This window comes from Aphelocoma coerulescens, chromosome 5 (genome assembly GCF_041296385.1).
Source record: "Aphelocoma coerulescens isolate FSJ_1873_10779 chromosome 5, UR_Acoe_1.0, whole genome shotgun sequence".
NCBI classification, from domain to species: Eukaryota; Metazoa; Chordata; class Aves; order Passeriformes; family Corvidae; genus Aphelocoma; species Aphelocoma coerulescens.
In genome coordinates, this window is record NC_091019.1 from 60,839,306 (window position 1) to 60,859,193 (window position 19,888).

General features: G+C 43.9%; 1 protein-coding gene across 1 annotated transcript in view; it reads right to left on the reverse strand.

Annotated features, from left to right (window-relative positions):
* The window catches only part of MTHFD1 (methylenetetrahydrofolate dehydrogenase, cyclohydrolase and formyltetrahydrofolate synthetase 1), a 40,766-nt gene extending 25,108 nt beyond the window's left edge, over nt 1–15,658 (reverse strand). Inside the window, exons 1-8 of the mRNA XM_069018477.1 lie at nt 15,503–15,658; nt 7,443–7,527; nt 5,071–5,130; nt 4,333–4,386; nt 3,833–3,969; nt 3,611–3,711; nt 3,147–3,283; nt 1,610–1,721 (exon numbers count right to left, since the gene is read on the reverse strand). Of these exons, the coding sequence (XP_068874578.1) occupies nt 1,610–1,721; nt 3,147–3,283; nt 3,611–3,711; nt 3,833–3,969; nt 4,333–4,386; nt 5,071–5,130; nt 7,443–7,527; nt 15,503–15,543 (727 nt within the window). The 5' untranslated portion in view covers nt 15,544–15,658. The remainder of the gene's footprint in view (nt 1–1,609; nt 1,722–3,146; nt 3,284–3,610; nt 3,712–3,832; nt 3,970–4,332; nt 4,387–5,070; nt 5,131–7,442; nt 7,528–15,502) is intronic.
* Between the last annotated feature and the right edge of the window lie 4,230 nt (nt 15,659–19,888).

Below are 19,888 nucleotides of genomic sequence, written 5' to 3' on the forward strand. Positions count from 1 at the left end.
GCCTGACTAGCAAACCAAAGGCATATCCAGAGATTGCCATGTCCTCCAGCTGCAACTCACAGCTGCACCTGGGAGGCATTAACCTGGGTGCACTCACACCTGTGGTAAGATGTATGTGCTCTCTCACCCTATCACATTTAAAGCACCATCACAGCTAGCAGCAATATTCTATCTGCACAGTGACTTTGCTGGAGAAGCCAGCAAATAGGCTGCTGTTCTTTCTGTAGCACTGCAATTCCCACAATTCTGGTACTCATTTCCCAAAAATCAATCTGGAAACGTTTTGCAAAAAGTCTCTCATACTAGAGAGAAAAAAAGTCAGGAAAACTCAGCAGCTTCAGAAAAAAAAAAAAAAAGTCTGTGGCATCCATCATTTCAAAATGTGAAAACTTCCATGATACTCTATCAAGTCTCAATTATCAAATCTCAATGCCATTAAGTGTATTCCATGTGACATTGACTGGGCTGGGTGCACAAGAAGCTCAGATGTCAATGCACTGCTCAAGGCAGGCTAATTGCTCAGGAACAGGGATGTGTCCTCAGAGCTCACATAAAGCCTGAAAAAAGTCATACCATCATATATCAGAAACACAATGGGGATTATATGTGCAACATGTCAGTTGGGGAGACTCCAAACCATTCTGCTTCATGCACATCAGCAGTGACCCTGTGGGTTTTGGCAAATGGCCTAAGATTGGGTAGCTTGGAACAAAAATATCAAGCAACAAACAGCAACAGCAGATGACTTTTTATTTTTAATTAGATAGAGGACTAATGTTTTTAAATGCAGTCTAATGTCAACTTTGAGTAACAGGACCACTGAACAGAAATTTCTTTACATTCTGTTAAATAATGGCAACAAAATGACTGATTAATTATGAAAACTACCTTTTAAAAGCCTTGTGGGTGTAGCACAGAAAGAGTGACTAATTTTCCATATCATTCAATATCTGTAATTTGGATTTTAAATGAGATGAAAACAGAAATTGCCAGACTGTCTGTACCATCTTTACAAGGAAGGAGCAGCTAAGTGAAACCCTACCCTAAAACCCATTATGTTAAAGCACTTTATTCTATGCCTGAGCCATTGTCACCAATACTCTTGCACAATCTGCTTTGTTTCAAGACAACAGCCATTCAAGCCTAAGAAGTTAATGCTGTGATTCAACAAATCCACAGCTACTTTAAGAGACTGCTTGTCATTTCTGTATTTCAAAGAGAACAGCTTCTTCAGATCCAACCACGAAGTAATGACAGCAAAGCCGAGTGCTCCGAAGTGACAACAGTGACAAGACTTCACCATGTAGCTGGGGCAAATTAAATGGATATTCTGTTGCAATATATCTTAGGCCTCCTCCTTCCTCTATTAATCATCAGCCTTGTTGAAGGCAGAATCAAAACTGCCACTGATCTCCTTTAGGAGAGTACTTCAGACCAGTGGTTCTTGACTTTGGCATGGTCAGAGGTTGCCATCACTAATTAAGACAGACTTACAAGAGAAAGAAGTCCATATGGACCAGAGACACCAAGGAAACAGTATTCATGAACTTAGCAACTGCATTTACATACAAACAAAGACATCCCCACTTGTTATACATTACCCACGCACCTGGCACATGGTTAATTCCACAGTCTATTACAATTGCACCAGGCTTGATCCATTCACCTTTTACCATTTCAGCTCTACCAGCTGCAACCACCAGGATATCAGCTTTGCCAACCTATAAAAAATTTAAAAAACAACAAACAACTGTGTATCACACTGGCAGTGGAAAAATGCAGAGCTGCTCCTGCAGCAACTTAGATCAGCCTCAGCTGCAGTGAAACTGTGCTCACCCATTGCCTTGGGAGGCATGGAAGGGCACTGTCAGCAATTAAAGGTAGCTGCCAGTTCCTTGGCAAGGACAAATTCCTGAAGCTAGAAATTATGGCCTATTTTCACACTCCTACCCTGAACTATTGCTAGTCAACACTTCACAACCTCCTCTGAACTCCTCCATGATTCCCAAGTGGATCATACAGGCTACATTTAGATAAAATTAAAGCCTTCTGAATATTCGTCTCTTCCTCCCTTCAAATATCCCTGCACATTCAGTGCTAGAAATATACCGAGCACTCATCAGACAGCAAGAACTCATCTTGCTCAGCCAAGAACAACCCCTGCACAGAACTAAGCAGCACTTCACTTGTGACAGCACTGTCTTGTGCTTTTCATGTCCAGGACTGCATAACACACAACTCCAGGGGAAGCTGACTGTATTTCAGCACTAATATTCATTCAGGGACTACTCAGTAAATTTGACAAATTCAGTCATGAAGCTCGTGTTAAAGACTCCGACTAAAGCTTGTTGTCAGTTCCTGCACTGCTTCATTCACATTTGCTTAGGAAGCTGCTATCCCTTGGAATTTTTTTTCTTTTAATCTTCAAGGGAGGTAAACTATTTTTAAGATTTCATTAAGTATTAGTACACCAATTTTTAATCAACCTAATGATGGTCTTACTGAACAGCAACTTAAGGGCATGAAGCATTGCAGTGTTTCTGATATACTTTGTGAGTTATATTCAAACACTCCTACTCCCTCTTCAACTTTAATACTTGCCTACAGAGCCTGGCAGTGCTGATAGCTCTACGAAATCCAAGTAGGTGGCAGCACAGCAAAACACTATTTCTGTCACTCTCACTGCTCAAGAGGAAAATGGTACCAACTCCCTGTCATAGAAAATCGACCGAAAAAAACAAACCAACTGAAAAATCATCTGGCCTAACATTTCTCAGCCATTAGAGCAGAAGACCACCTGGCCTTTTTGGTAAAAAAAACAAACCCCAAAACAACAACAAAAAAATGCTGTTTTGCCTACCCCTATATGGAGATTAGGAAGGGATGATTAAATTCTCAGCACTTGCTCAAAGACAACAAAAATAATAATTTTATTGTTATAACTAAACCCCTCTACTTAAGTGTCAAAAATAATCAAGATCCTATTCCAGCAGAAGTATTTACATAACCACGTAACGAGCAGGACTGGGAAACCAATTCAGATGAAAGACACCCCAGACCTAATGACCCACAGCAGCAACACACTGAGCAGCAATGTGCATGGAGCAGCAGTGGCCAGTGAACAAGTAACTCCAGCCTGCCCTTACCTCCTCAGCCAGGGTGGAGGTCTTGGAATGGCACGTGGTGACTGTTGCATTATTCCAGAGCAGCAGGTCGTGCATAGGAGCACCCACGATCTTACTGCGACCGATCACCACGGCTCTCTTCCCTGCCACCTGGACACCTGCACCACAGAGAGTCAGCAGAGAGCAAAAAAGAGGTCACTGTGCAGCCTGGTACACACTAACTCAGGCAGCCCTGGAGTCTTGGTCAGTTTAAGTCTGGCCCTGGTACTTCAGAATACTATTTTGCTTTGCTGTGTGTGGTAGGGAATTGCAGTTGGGAGGGAGGAAGGAAAGACCATTTTAACCTAGTTCTTTTACTATCTAAGGCAGCAGAGATGAAATGTGGTATCTCAGCAGAAGCTGTGAAGCTGAGCCTTGCAATGTGTGTAATTTCTACACTTATTGAAGACTACTGCACTCATGAATAATGTATGAAACCTCCTTACCTGTCTGCCTGATAAGTTCCATGCATCCCTTTGGCGTACAAGGAATAAAGCAGTCACCGAGGTCCCCTCTAGAGAGTTTTCCAGCATTGATGCTACTCAAGCTGTATTTTGAAAGAATAAAGGCCAAGTAAGATATCCAACCTCACTGTTCAAGAGAAACTAAAGAAAAGAGGTTTCTTTCTGGAGTAGCTGTCATGCTCTCCAGGGGTGAAGTCAGTTTACCCATCCACATCCTTCTCAGGTGCAACAGCATTGGTTATTTTTTCTGTGTTGATGGGTTTGTCAGAGTCGAGCGGCAGCTGCACTATAAAGCCATGGACAGCTGGGTCTGCATTCAAAGAGGCAATGCACTTGAGCACCTACAACAGCAAAGACCAGAAAACTAATGGCTGATAAACTGAAATATGACTGATGCAAAGGAAAAAACATAATCCCACCTGGATTAAAAGATATGCACTTTATGCTTAGTTTTTCCACCGAAAAGTATAAACCACTTAATTTTTTTATTTTAAAAAAATAGCTCTTAAAGTCTCTAAATTTTACATTGTAGTGTTTTAGTTTTCTTTAAAAAAACCACAAAAACACCTCACCAGGTTCCAACTCTTTTTTCATGAGTTAATATTGATGGGCAAGTAGCCCTTTTTTATACAATGACGGGGCAAAGATATCTTGAGCTCAACACTGAAGTTAAGTATTTTTTCATCACTGGCTATATTACTTACATCAGCTTCTGTTGCTGTGTTTGGCAGTTTTATGTGATTGGCACTGATCCCAATCTGCAAATGAGAATAACAAGAAATTATCTGATTTCTGAATTGACATCCAATTGATCTGGTTAATCTCTCTATCCAGCTAAATCACAGCTGCATTTTGTCACATTTCCCAGGTCTATCTCCTGTTCCTGAGGCTACAAGTTCTATGATTTAGAAATACCATCAGAGAAAGATCAGTGCTTTGCCTTCTTAGTCTGTCCTTTAACCATCCTATTCACCTTTTGACATGAACAACATCAACTTTGCTTGACAGCACACTGCCTTGAAATGCCAGCAGAAATGCCAGGTACCACCTAGGGAAAAAAGGACTCATCTGTGTTCCTGCCTTGTTGTAGCATGTAATGTTGTACCTGTGACAAGCACAAGGCAACTGCAGGTACAAGGCATTCAGGGAAGATAAGGACAAGGCCACAGGTCAGGAAAGACATCAGCACCTCAGACAAATGTAATCTGTGATGGTCACACAAAAAGTGGCACCAATCCACACTGCTGTGACCAGAGCACCCCACTTGGCTTCAAGGTTACACACCTACACTACATCCTTGTAACGGAGAACTCAGGCCAGCACTGGTTCCTCCAATACTGGAAAAGCTTAGACAAAACTATTTGACTTGCATCTGGTTTTTCAAATTCAGATTTGACCGACTGTAGGAGGGTAAAAAGTAGTCCTGAAAGTCCAGGCATTACCTCAGCAGCAGCCTTCAGCTTCATGTTAATATAGAGGTTCGAATCATCCCGATTTCCAACCTAAGGATGAAAAGACAGTTGAATTACAGCATAGAATAGAGACACAGGCTGAGATGGGCTTAACCCTCAGCTTCCTTGGATCTACATCAAGGACACAGAGTTATTCCTGAATAACTGTAAAACACACTGACAGAGGATATAAGTAGCTGTAGCTAACAGGAAAGTTCTTTCAAGTAAGAGGCAGCTAAAGACAAGCTGTCTGATCTCCTGCACGAACACCATTTGCATCTGTTGAAAAACCTTAGAAACACAGTGGTCTCCAAAGCAGAAAATACTGCCTGCCATCTGATCTGAGGAAGTTAAATCCTCAGCTAATTAACATGATCAGCAGGTGCTGATAACATTCAATTATCTGATTACTGCTTTCAGAAAAGTTGGGCCTCTTTGATACCCAGGAATCTTAATTTTATGCACATGTGTGCTTTGATGGAGACATTTCTTCCACTGCTGTTTTGAAACTTGAGAATTTTCCTGCCAAACAAAAAACAAAACAAGGACAAAGTGATGCACAGAGAGAAATCAGCAAGTAGAACAAATGCCTGCAGTTTTTGGCAGTATTGGGTGCTTACAGTACAGCTGCATTTCAGGAGACAACTTGCATCATCCAGTATGTTTTGTTAAAGGTAATACTCCTTCTAACCTTAAAAAAATAGGGGTCAAATAAGGAAAAGCTGATAAGGAAGCTCTTGAAACCCTGTTCCCTGGTACCTGGGAGCTATCCCAGGTTCTCACATAGATTACAAGCTGCAGGGGTGACTGCATTACCTGACCCCCCAGAACACACTGGTTCTTCCTCCCTAGGTATAGATAAAGGGGCTGTCTCCCTGTAAAGTCTGCTGGATTTAGGAAAAGGTTTGCCTCACACAGGACAGAGAAGCAGGAGATGGCAGCAAACATATATTGTGTGAATAAGGAATTACTGACTTCAGGACAAAAAGCCAAAGGTTAACTGACTCTCTGAGCTCAGAGGACACCAGATGCCTCCCAAGTAAAAAGTACATAATGTGTGGGGTGCTACGTATCAGAAACAGCTCATTGTCCTGACTTCACTGAAAAATAGATGGCTGCAAATATCAGTATGAGGAGATGAACCCCAAGCCCAGACTTTGGCAGCTTACAAAAGTGTCAGACAGCCAAACAGGTCGTAAAGGACTCTGAGACAATCCAGGACTGAATCCAGGCCCACCATGAAAATGATCCAATAATGCTACAAGACAGCAATTTTTGAAGACAGTTTATGAGGTCAACAGTCCAGCAGCTTTCATCAAAGCACTACTAAATTTTAAATAAAAGACGCTCCTTCCTTCCTTCTAAGCACCCGCAGACAAATTTTCTGTAGAGACAATCTTCTTAAAGTTAATGGAAAAGAAAACCAGAAAAAAAAACCAAAACACAAGCACAAATTTGTTCCTGGCATCAAAGAGGAGCATGGCCTTTGTGTGCTATGGTGGTATTAGCACTGGAATCCACAGACAGGCACCAAAAGCTCTGCAGGAGCCCAAAACACTGAATCAGGACAGAAGTCACTTCTGTAAGTAGCCACTTACATTCCCCCAATCCTTTGTGGACACACAGTTCCTTCCTGTTACATGACACTTGCTACTGCTAGCCACCTTCTGACCTAAGCACAAAGAGTTCCCACTTTTTATAGCTGCAGAGGAAAAAAAATCTGCCAAACACAGGTCAAACTCCTGTACTTGACAAGTGCTTTTCACCTCTGCAAGCACTTCTCTGTAGACTCCTAACATTTACTTCTGAGAGATATCCAATTCTACAACTGGATGTTGTTCCATCCTCTGCACTCAAAGTCATCTTGGCCAAAGGTAGTTTTAGTTTTCTTTGGGTTCCCTCCCCTCCTCTGCCCCTCTTATCTCTCCATATTTTGACATAACAGCAGACCAAATCACTTAATAAACATCCCAGCTGGAGGATTTCTGGTACAAACACCTCTGAAAGCTGCCAGACTTCGGGGCTCACTCAAGTGTAGAGATTTGGAATAGAGTCTACAAGCATTGCTTGCTCTTAATAGGCAAGCAGCTTGATTTCACTATTTCACAAACACAACACTCCAACAGAGAACAGGGTCTGAAAAGAGAAATAAAACAATTGAAAAACCCAAAAAAATTTTGGGCCCTGATGCTTGGCAAGAAGGTGTAACAGGACTGTGTTACCATCCCACAGAGAATTCAGGGCTTCTGCTCCTTATAAAATGCCACCAACTGCAAGGCAGCTTTGATGAAGCTCATCAGCTGTGCCCTTACCACTGCAAAGCAACTTGCATTTTCTGTAGTTGTAATTAAAGAAAACAATACCTGCAAAATGGCAAGTCCTGGTCTGAAGCCTGGAAATTTCTCAGCCATCTCAGCAACTTGCTGCTTTAGTCTGTCTCTCACTTGCCTGAAGAGGGGAAAAAAATGAAAACAAATACAAGGTAGAAGTAATCACAGGGTTGAATTCTGATACAGTGATTCTGATACAGACAGGAGCTGGAAAGGTGACAGATGGGCAGACTGGCAAACACGTAATTATGCCTCAACTACACAGCTCCCAGCAATCTCCAAATAAGATTGATGTTCATAAATCACTAAGACTTTTTGGAAACAGGTTCATTCCAACTTATTTAAATAATTTTATTTTATTAAAGTCCACATTGTGCTTCTTCACTCACCTCTTCATGGTCTCATAGGACACAAGGGTAAAAAAAAAAAAAAGTTCAAAATTTGGCATGGAAACTCCTGGGATCTTCAAACACCTTTCTAAAAAGGAAATCCTCTTTCCACCTATGCTGTACTAAAATTACCTGAATCCCACAGGCACCCGTTGTCAGTGTCACACAAGCAAGCTGTCCTGGTAAAGGATTATGAATCCACAATGGTAAAACTCTGGGATATAACTAAACAAGCAGGAGGTACCCAAAGATAGAGCAGGGAGGAGAATGGGAGGTGGAGAGAGGGGAGGAAAAGTCACCAAACCCTGGTACACAGCTCAGGTCAACTCTTTAGTAAAGGCAAGTTGAAGGATACAATTATAGAAAACATAACTTTGAAACAGAGCACTGATTAGCTGTTCTAGTTCACATGTGAATTCATACCCAGTTTACTATGGAATGTTTTAATAATGAGTACCCAGCACTGAAATTAGCCACTGACAGCTTGGAAGCCACTGTTACCACCTCTCTCCAGCCTCACACTCCTCTCTAATTTCTCAACCACTCTCTGGCCCCACAGGCATGATCCTTCAGCAGGGAAGGTGCCAGGCCCAACTGCTCTGTCTCCTCACCAGAAGCAGTCAGGATTCAGAGAGAAGAACTGACCAGTTGTGTCCATCTCATGGGCTCGTGGCACTGGATGGAGGCTGTGGCACTGCACTGCATATGTAAGAGACACTCAAAAGCAAATGCCAGGTAAGCAAAACCTCACAGAACACAAGAGGCTTGACAGGTCCATCCTCCATGTGATCTCCATCCTGTGTCCCACCCCTGTTCTCAGAGATGAGAAGGTGCTACCATCACACTCAGCAAATCTACCCTGAACCAAACACCCTTTTGTTTAAAACACAGATGGTCTCCTTGTGCTCATCTATCCTCAAATCAGTATCACCAGGTCTTCCCAAGTGGAACCAGACTTCTCAGATGGGAGGAGGTGCTGTTGGTGCACATTTAAAATGTGAACAGCAAGGGTACAGGGACAGAGTACATGGCTGATGCTAGCTGGGAGGCTGTGATTCCTGCATACAGGGAAACTCCAAGAAAACAGATAGCCAGTGAGGCAGCTCTACCCGTCAACTGTGAACTCCAAATTAGAAATGCCAGAGGCAGGAAGACAGGGAAATGGAAGCAGCACACAACTCTCTCAACCCAGCAGCACTGATCCCAGGGGACAGCTGCAGCTGGCCCAGCTAGAAGCAGCCCTAAGGCTGTTTTAAGTCTCATCTCAGAGGGAGTCACAGCCTTCAGCTACATCCCAAATCATGCATCTCTCCTGCTGCATCCTGAATCACATGGTCAGAGCTCTGCTGTACCTGAGGAGTGGGTTCAGAGTATTTATAGGTGTTTGCATCTGGTCAAGTGGTTCAAAGTCTCTTAACAAGTTTCAGTGGAAGCAGCAGCTTTCAGCCTTACTCAAGAAACAGTAGTTCTGAGCTTTCCTTTGGCTGTCACCTCTGTAGAAGACTTGACATCAAGACCAGCTGATGAGTTCAGAAAACAGTGTCATAGAAAACCTTATCCCAGCAAATCTTTGTGCTTAAGTGACAAAAATTCATCTGCTGGGTAGCAAAATCTACAACTGCCTCTCCTTACACTCCAGCTGGAAGCCCCTAGGGAAGGCACCTGAGCTGGCTCATGAGCCTGTAACAACAACACAGCAATCTCAAGGAGCATCAGAAACCCCCTGCACGTGGGCTGTGAGTGGGGGCTGTGGGCAGCTCTCGAGGGAGCTATGTCTGAGAACAATCTCCGGTGCTCCAATAATGAAAGGGAAGCACTGGTTTGAAAAAAGAAATGCAAACAATTATTAAATGTAATATAATTTATGATGCAACAAAGCCCTTGTAAGGGATAACCAATTAGAAAGGGCCCCAGGTTTAGTTACTACTTTTATTCCAGTCTTCTCAGCTGAAGAGAAATGAGCCCACCCAATTTCCTCTGTCCTCTGTGAAGCAGGACTGTGGTGTGCTTTTACGCCCAGCAGCCACAACTATTCACACGTTACATTGTTGTCGTTTTCTGTAATTAGGCACTGGCTCGCTTCCCCTTCAGCAGAAGAAGGGTAAAACACAAGCATACAAACGTGGTGCTGTCAGTGCTGATTTGCTTTAGGAGCCTTGCATCAAGAAATCACTTGTTAGACAGCCACCTAGCGTTGGGTACCACTGCTCTCCAGTGTCCACAAAAACCACAGGGGCAAAGGTTTGAGAGAAAATTCAAGGAAAAAAGAAGAAATCATTGTTTTAACTCCACAGACTCACCAAAACCATAAAAAATAATCTTTACAAGCCAGCAGCTATTTAGTCACACAGTCTGCAAAATTCTATTGTGGACCTCAGGCCTACCCCAACATAAAAGTTCATATTGATAAATCAACACTTTGTTACTAACTGTACGAAAATTCTTTTAAGTCTTCAAACAAAAAAATTTGCAATTCTATGTGGCCGCTTCTCCAAAAGCCTTCCCTCTGGCTCTTAAGCCTCCTCCTGTGCCCACGTGCCCTTCCACAAACAAACTCATGCAGAAAACAAAAGTCCAGGGTCCACACAGGTTAAGGACAGCACATGGTTTTAAGCATACACTGCAATAGCCAGCTCTAAAGATTAAAGAACTTGTTAGCATTTCTTTCTGTAGACTGCAACAATGAGCTGAATTTAAATTTATTAAGTTAATTTCCCAGAAATTCAAACAAAGGACAAACCACACTGCTCCAGCTCTGCTGTAAATGGAGAGAACATGGCTCCCACGTCAGCAGAACCCCAAAACCTCCTGTGGTATTATGGACACACACTGCTCAGCTGGTGAGCACACACAGCACCATACTGAAGATGACACCAGGCTGTGTTTCTGTCCCTTCTGTGAGTAACAGGGTCCATGCAAACAGTGCCAAACACAGGACCTGGCAAATACCTGCTCAGAGACAGTGATGATCCAGAAGATTCCTGTCCCCAAAGAGGAGGGTTTGGCTTTACTGCCTGGATCACAGATTCCCCAAGGGTTTCATAAACATGCAGCAGAAATGCTCCTGCTGCAGCCCTGCAGAAATGGCTGCATGAGGCTGATGGTCCTCCCCAGGTCCTGCACCATCCTGGTCAGAGTTGTTGTCCCTGCAGCCATTCCTCCTAGCAGCCTGCAGCACTGCCACTGCTCACCTCCTGCTGCTCCCATGACCAACACCATAATGTGGAAAAACAAGCTTTCCCATCTCCAAACCACCATGGCACCATGTCCTAGGCCAGGACAACTGCATTATCTTAAAATGCTGTGAAGGAGCTGCAAAGAACTGTCACAGAACATCCCACTTGTACCCAAAGGAGGCACAGAGGAGTCTCTCCTCAGGGAAGTCACAGGCTGGCTCAATGAAGTGGCAGTGGGATAGGAAATACCTTGGGAAAGACCATTTGAACACTGCTGGCAATTCAACAGATGGCTCCAGTTGCAGGAAGACATCATTTAGACAACAGAGCTGGAATGAGTTCACAAGTCTCCCACCCTCTTGTCTCATGCTCCACCACTGCATGCTCCTGGCACACTGTCATTATCTCCTAGGAAAATTGCCTGCTACTTTCTACCACTTCCACACTCACAAGGTTTTTTAACCACCTTTTTGGTTGTGTCAGCTCAAATACTTCAATAAGCTCTCTTCAGACCAGATAAATACAGGAAGACATTTCTGCTTTTTTAAATGCCTCTTCATCATTTCCAGAACTTCAATCCAAGGTGGGTCTGAGAGACAGGCAGCAATTGAGGCACTTTGCAAATGTAGATGGCTGATAACAGAACAACAGCATTTAACACAAAGCTGAGTCTTTAAAACTTAAAAGAGTTTTCCCCAAAGATGAGTTATGATACCATGTTCCCATGCTGCAACATCTACGACACTAATCACGTCTGCTTCCCAAAATGGATACTGCATACAGTACCCTACTATTGGGTGATTTCATCAAAGGGAAACACAAGAGCAATAGGAAAAGACTCAATCCACCTTTGTGGGGCTGCAAGCACTCCAGACAACACTCAAGACCTATCTACAATGATTTGTCTACACAAGGAGTGATATCGAGATTTTATTCATTCCAAAAGGGGACATGGCAGTCCCCACTTGTTCTTTGCCTTTCCTGTAAGCTGGTGCTGATGTGCACAGATCTGTGGCCCTGTTGTCCACCAGACAGTGTTCTCTCCTCTCTTATCAAGTCTTTGGAGCAGGGTCCCATTTTTTTAAATTCAGTGTCTCCACAGCCCTGAACACAAGGGGTTCTTGCTCATATTTGGGGCCACCCAGTGGCACTAGCAGTTCACTTTAACTCAGCCTATTCACAGTGTGGGACCCTCCAGTGCAAGCCTGAAACATGGTGGGTAGGATCTGGTAAAAGGGAGCTCAGAGATTGGGGAATTTTTTCCACTTCAGACTAGACTTACCTGGAGTTTCAATAGGAACTCAAAAAAAAACCATTTAAGGCCCAGATTGAAAAGGCTGAGGAGTTGTTTACTGCTCTGTTATCTCCAGTTATAAGCTGAGCCTGATCATCATTTTATTGAGCACTTTAAACCTAAAGCACTACCTGGCCCATCCCTAGTGGCTGTGAGGGGTGTTAAGTCTTCCCTGCCATCACAACTCATCAGCCACTCTTCCAGACCAGAAACGTTGGTCCACCCCTGGTGCTATCAACCACTTCAGGCCAAGCCAGAGGTGTCCAAACCTGGGCTCTTTCAGATGGTAAAGCCTGAACACACAGCTCACTGCAGTGGACATAAACTGTAAAGAAGAGCCACTACCATGTTTTGCTCTGAGTATCTCTTTTAGATACAGAAACAGAGATTGTTTTTTCATCAGGGAATACCAGCAATAAAAGGTGGAGAATACTGCATTTTTATTACCTTCAACCTGCCATATCATGCATACTTAAAGCACTGCTTCTCTTCCTCTTGTTAGTCATTTGTTTACTGTAGTGTTATACAATAACTCATATTTTGTAATTCATTTGCCAATGAGGCAAATTTAAATTGTCACAAAATCTAAGGCAGGATTACTAAACAGCCACTCAGAGAAGTAGAGGAAAGCCACCCTAAGGTCACCAGCCAACTCAGACTGATGCATAACCCATCCAACACTTAATGTATTTCACACACTGTCCAGGCTTCTTGCTTGTACTGACAGAAGCAGACTTACAGAGAGATGCATTAACATCAAAATCCTACACAGAAAACAATGTCTGCTGTGTTCTCCTAACCATGCCCAGCCTAACTACATTCTCCATCCTCACAGGTAATAATACTCAAAGCCACTGAAAATGTCAATTTTCCTTTGTACTTCTTCTGAGCCTTCCAAGACTTTCTAAGGTGGGAACGAGTTTTATCACCTCATCAAGTTTTCCTTATTTATGGAGGCAAGGAAACTCTCTGAAAGTATTTATTCTCTTTACATGTTTCACAAGAATAAGAATGCCAGTATCTACATGATTTTTGTTTAAATAGCTGCCATGACTAAGAATTAGGTATTTTTTTCATCTCTTTTGAGGAAGGGGTGCTTGGTGGCTGGAGGAGAAAGTTCACAATAGTTATGAGCTTTGATTTAAAACACACACAGAAACACAGCATTACATAGCTGGAACACTACTTGTTTGATTCACCTCATTTGTCAATATTTGACTGACTTACAAACAAACATTTTTCTCAATTAAAGGGTAAAGTAACAAAATCCACCCCCTACAAGATAGTAACTGAAAAGGTTTTGCAGTTGATGTAAAGTCAGGGGCCTTCCCTTTCTACAACAGGCAGCTCAGTTGAAAATTCCTAGAAAAACCACATGCCTATCACTTCTGCTGCTGCTGCCAGACTCATGGCCTGGAGGTGAACTCTGGATAGTGAGAATCCTTTGGACCTGCACTTCTCTAGGGGTCTGGAAGAAAGGGACAGGTGTCTCCAGGGTGCATAGCCAAATTCCTCATGACTTCCACTAGGAAAAGGCAGAACTACCTAAGGCCCATGTGGAGCAGGTGATGCTTCTGCTATACTGGACATAAATACAGCAACTGAAGGACAGCTGGACAACTGCAATTATTTTTCCTCCAGGTCAAGATTTGATGATTCAGGAAGACAGACTTCAGCCAAACACCTTAAGAGATGTGCTGGAAGTTAATCAAACCTTTCTCCTGTATGTGCCTGTTAAAAGCTCATGTCTCTTCCCCAGTATTTGCACATCATGAATGTCCCCACCTCTGAGAACTGCTAGTTTATAGCTGCTTCTGTAATACAGAAAATGAACAGAAATTAAAAAAACATCACCCCTATATCGATAAAATTAATTAAGTAATGCAACATGCCATGTTAAGGAAGCTGAAAGTTCTAACATGAATGATCATTGTACCCAAACTAGCATCTTTCCAGGACCTATTGAACTTCAGGGTGACTTTCTATGACAGAAAAAAACCCTGCAACAGGCAAATCATGAAGTCCCACCAGCAGCAGGCACAGGCATTGCAGAGTGTGCTGACCTCAACACTGCCAAAAGGATCAGGTGGAATCAAGCATGTAAGACTGAGAGACTGCAATACACAGGTGGTACTGGTCCAAATATTACCAGGTAAAAAACATGCAAGCACCCTTTCCTAGTGGATATTCAGTTTCAAGGCACATTAGGCCTACTGTTCAGAACTGTTGGTTACATGTAGCTGTGTCATACACAGCAATACCTAAGAGGAAGACTAAGTGCTTTGCTGAGACTGCTTTATACCCTTCCAAATTTACCCTTTCTGTCTGAATTCCCTGATTATATCAACAGGAGGTACCCAATTAACCGACCTAACCAAACCCTGTTTGCACAGAATATAACAAAATCATTACACTGCATTTTCCCCAGGGATAGGGAAATCTATTTGGCTGTTTTAGAGATGTGTATGTAGAGGGGCAGCAGGAAAAACAAGCAAATTAAAAGACACAACACAAGCTCACCTACACCCAGGGCTTGCTACCTAAAGAAATGCTGAAAAGAACGAGAACACTTCTTCCTTCAAGGTCTCCCAAATCTTTTAAATAGCTTTGGCAAGACACCTGTGAATATTCAGCTATGTGTTATCCAACACGTGGATTAACGTACTTTACCCTAAAGAGGAAGAACCGATGTTTGTACAGGATGAACACAGAGCCCATACCTAAAGCACATGTTCCCAACTCCTGCTCGTAAAGCATCCCAACAGCCCAGCTTGCACACACAGAAGCTGTAGGTCAGCCAGCGGCTACACACCTGCCTGGGCTCTCATCTCATCGATGCTGAGCGGTCACCAGGTGCTCTCTGGGGCTGGGGCTGCCAAAGAGACCCCACCGGACGCACCGCTGGTTTCTGGGGAGCACTGACAGCACTTTACATTCTCCTTATGACCTTAATACTGTACTTCGTCTAATAACTTCCAGTTGACAACCAGGAAGAAGCGAGCTTTGGCTGCAACGTAGTGAAAAAGCTTTAGGGTGTCTCCAAACCTGCTTCGTCCACAGAGCCAGAGCACCCCCACAGCCCCATCCCGCTGCCAGCACACCCGGGGGCCGCCAGGGCACGCCTCGGCTTCCCGGGTACAGCGGTCCCTTCCCGAAGGGTAAAACCCCCGCGGCTCCCAGACTTTCCCGCCCGAAGGAACCCGGGCGAGCTCTGCGGGCGGCCCCGCTACGTACCCGGAGACAATCTTGCCGCTGAGGATCTCGGCGGGAGCCATGGCGAGGGCCGGAGGACGGGCGTGCGGCGGGCGTGCGGCAGCTGAGCGCAGCGGGGCTCCCGGGCCGTCTCCGGGACGCGCTGCCCCCGCGGCCGCCCCACTCCCGCCCCACGTGGCCCCGAACTTTCGGCGGCCCCAGCCCCGCCGCGCAAGCGCTGCCCCTGCCCCGCCCCGCCCCAGGGCTGTGGCGGCGCGGGCTGGGGAGCGGGGCCGTGCCCGGTCTCTCCCACGGCGCGGCTGCAGTCGGAGGGAGCGAGGTCCGCGGCGAAATGGCCGCCACAGCGGCCTCCAGAACGCTCTCGAGGCGGCGCTCCCGGGCGCGCCCGGCCCCTGCTCCGCGGAGAGCTGGGCCGGCGGAGGGAGAGGGCAGCCCCGGAGGGAGCTGAGGGTGAGGGGTGCTGGTGCTGGTGCTGGGCTGTGCACGGCGAATGCATAGGAAAATCCCAAATCGGTGTAAGAATTATCTGTGTTTCTAGTCCTGTGGTTCTCGTAGGAGGTTATGCCAAGAGTAGAAGTTGAAGAGTAGAATCACAGAATCACAGAATGGTTTGGGTTGAAAGGGACTTAAAAGATCATCTCGTTTCAACCTCCAGCCGTGGGCAGGGACACTTTCCACCAGGCCCGGTTGCTCAATGCCCCATCCAGGCTGGCCTTGAGCACTCTCAGGGATGGGGCAGCTACAGCTGCTCTGGGCGACCTGTGCCAGGGCCTCAGCACTCTCACAGTAAAGGATTTCTACCTAATATCTTACTGAATCTACTGACTTCCAGTTTGAAGCCATTCCCCCTTGTCCTATCACTACATGCCCCTGTAAAACAGGCCTCATTCTTTTCTGCATGAAAATAAGTAATTTTATTTTTCAGATCTTCAACACATTTGTCCCAACATAAAGTCACCAAACCACAGGCTGGCCAGAAAGGGTTCCTGGAACTGGCCTTCAAGGGATGTATTTGCACAGAGTAATCCCATTAGAACTGCTGAAGGTGTAGCTTTCTGTCGGATCCATACAGTTGTCCACATGTAGTGTTATTTTCATAACCAGTGCATTTCCTTACTCTGCAGGCCAGTTCACATGTTTTAGGACCTTTCTCAGAGAGTTGGCTGTCAGTGGTTTTCTCACACATAGGCAAATGAGTGATTAACATCCAGCCAGAGCTGGGGATGGAAAATGCAGTTAAATATCACTGAGGCAGACTTGTCCAGGGAAGATAATGCTGTGACCCAGAGAACTGTTAAGGAACTCATCAGTGTTCCCTGCTAATGTCTAACACATGGTTAGAGAACAGGTCCATGACTCAAGAAACTGGTGGTAAAAAGTTCTGGGGCAGAGAACTGGCAAATGGGGATGGATGCTGGGCTGACCCCACAGTGTTAGATTGCTGTTGGGGAATAGTAGCACATTCCTGTGCTTCCAGTAAACCAGTGCTCTTACTGTTTTGGGACCCAGCAACATGTGCCATGTGTTGGCAGTACAGCAAAGAAATGGGATAATCTCACTGCAAATCATCAAGCTATGGAGAATCAGGACTGAATGCTAGAACAGCAATGTTCCTGCTGAGAATTTGAGGCTTAAAAGGCCTGTGGGAAGTGCTTTCACAGAGATTTTTGCTTTACATAGAATGCATAGGTTTGAAAAAATAAAGTATCTATTCCAAAGACTTTGCTGAGAAAACTTTCAATCCTGCTGTTCCATCATGTAATCAGCTCACAAAGGGATTTGGGGAACTCTCGGATTTTGGAAGGGAGAAATGCAGCTCTTGCAGCTTCCACCTAGTGATGCCTTTTCTTGGTCTTAAAATCAAGAGTCAAACAAGGTTAGAAGGGGAAAAGGGATTTTACCTTGGTATTTATTTTAAGGATCCTTAGGTGCACACGTCCAAGTCATATGCATCAAGATGCACCCCGCCGAGTCTATCTATGTCTCTCTGTTTCTCCCCAACATTGGGTATAACATTATAGGTTTTACTAATTAGCATATCTATCAAAGATTCCCCAATGAGAGGCTCAAGTGAGCCCCCCTCCCCAAGGAACCTTTCCCTGGATGGTTCTATCTTGGTTTACAGAATGTGTTCTGGAGAGGACCTTGGGCTCTGGGGCACACTGATCTCTAGCTACGCAGCTTCTAAAATGTTTAGTTTCTCAGCTTGACAAACAAGTCCAAGAATGTAGGCAAAAAGCAGTAGGAATACAGAAGTTGTAAAAGGTATAACAGGGGTATAAAAGAAAAGGCAAAAAATCTTCATGGCATCACTAGGGCACAGAACTGGAGGAAATATACAGGAAATATACAGGAAATACACAGGAAATATACAGGAAATACACAGGAAATATACAGGCCCTTCTGTTTCAGCAGCTCAGAGGCTTTAAGGTTGCTTCTTTGGCATTCTAGGAGGGGAATGTAAACCTACATAGTTCAAAACTTGTCTGAGGATAAGGTTTTTCTCCTTTGTGTTTCTTCTCATACACTAAAAGGTGACATATTTTCTGCTTTTTTCTGCTTTTTCTGTTGAGGGTAGAGATTGCTGCCTTGAGTGATTAAACTACCTTAAGTTAACAACATGTTGTAGTTGTAGGATTAAAGGTCAGAAATTTCTCTTCAGGAGTGACTTGGAAAAGAGAGAAAACATTGTAGTTTAGGGCTTTTATCTGCTAAATGAAAAAATGTAGGAATAAAAACAAAAAGCTAGAAGGAACTTCTTTCCCCCCTTCATTATGTATTCCCTGTATTTCCTGGAATGCAGCAACAGGCACTTGCAGTCAAAACTAAGATTACACAATTGGTCAAGAGGAGGGTTTTTTCTAGACTGCTTAAAATTCTGTGCCTTAGTTGTTTCTTCTGTTGCCTTTATCTGAGGCGTGAATGAACTCTTGGAGGGGAAAATGACCCAGTGTTAAGAGAAAAACCCCACAAAAGATGAACTCCTTCAGCTAAGGACTGGATAAGCTCACAAAAACAATTTTTGCCAAAAATAGACCCGACACTCAGGATTGCAGCATAAAAATATCAGGCAGGGAAAGAAAAAAATGAAAGCCCTTTTCTTTAAAATATTCAGGTGACCTTATTTGCAGAGTGAGCAGAAGATACCATTGCCATCAGGAGCTGTAGCTTCCTACCCAGAGCTGCTAACTTGCATGACATACATGTGTGTGAGCAATAAACCTCCTTGCTTTTCTACATGCCCCAGCTCCTGAATAATAAATGTATCATGATGACAGATAAAACTTTGAAAAATACCCAAATTTATTGCTGGAAAGGAACTAAGAATACTTCTAAACAACTTCTTCTATTACTTCTTTAGTTTTGATCCAGATTCTAATTTTTGGGAAAGGACAGACTAATGAATTTTACATATACTTATGCCAGAAAATCAGACTAACCTTCTTTTCTCAGAGCAGGAAGTCCTTTTGTATTTCTAACTTGTCTTATGTGGCAGTCAAGCTGGGATTGTTCCTCAGTTGTGCACATCATGTCTCTAAGTAAGAACATGTTGTTTAACATTTATTCTTAATTTTCATCCTGAGATCAAAATGCTGGAAAAGGAAAGGGAAAAGAACAGAAAAGGGATTATGTGATGAGAAATGCTTGAGCTTCTGCTCAGCTCATATCAGAGCCATATGCAATTGCAATAAAAAAGTTAAAGCTACTCTTTACATGTAGGAGCTTTCAGAGAAACACAGTGGGGAAGGAGACAAACATTGTGAAAATGTTTACAGAGTTTACAGCAACGATCAATGCTTTATGCATTCAGTACCAAAGCAGACTTACTACCTAATGGTTGTTAGGATAAAGAAGGATAAAAGCAGTTACTTCAGGATAGGCTGAAGCCTCAGTGTAAGAGAGTTCTCTCTGCTCTGAGTGTTGCTCCTGCACAGTTGTTCTCCCTCACTCACCTCCCTGCCAACATCCCTGGGTTTGATTTGGCATCTCCCACGGTGTGACTGTTTACCTTTGCATCCACCCCCTCTTACCCAACATGTCAAAAGTTATGAAGGTTGCTCTTTAAAAAAACCCCTGAAGGCTGCAAAATATATGCCAGAAAGACTTTCAGTGTTACTGGTGAGCTAAAAGCTGTGCCCCTGATGACACAGGGCCCCAGAACCTGTAATTTGTCATGAGAAACTGACCACAAACCATCAAAGTGAGAAAGAACATTAAGCTTTGCTTTACCCATTAAGTGGGATGGCTAGGATAGGACATTGTCTCCAGTAAAGGGGTAGGACCAGAAAAGTTAGATTAGTTTCATAAACCTTGGTCAGAAAAGAGATTTTGAGAAAACCTGTTTTCAGGAGCACACCAGAAAACCAGTATTAGACTTTGATACTTCAAATATTTATGGGAAACTTC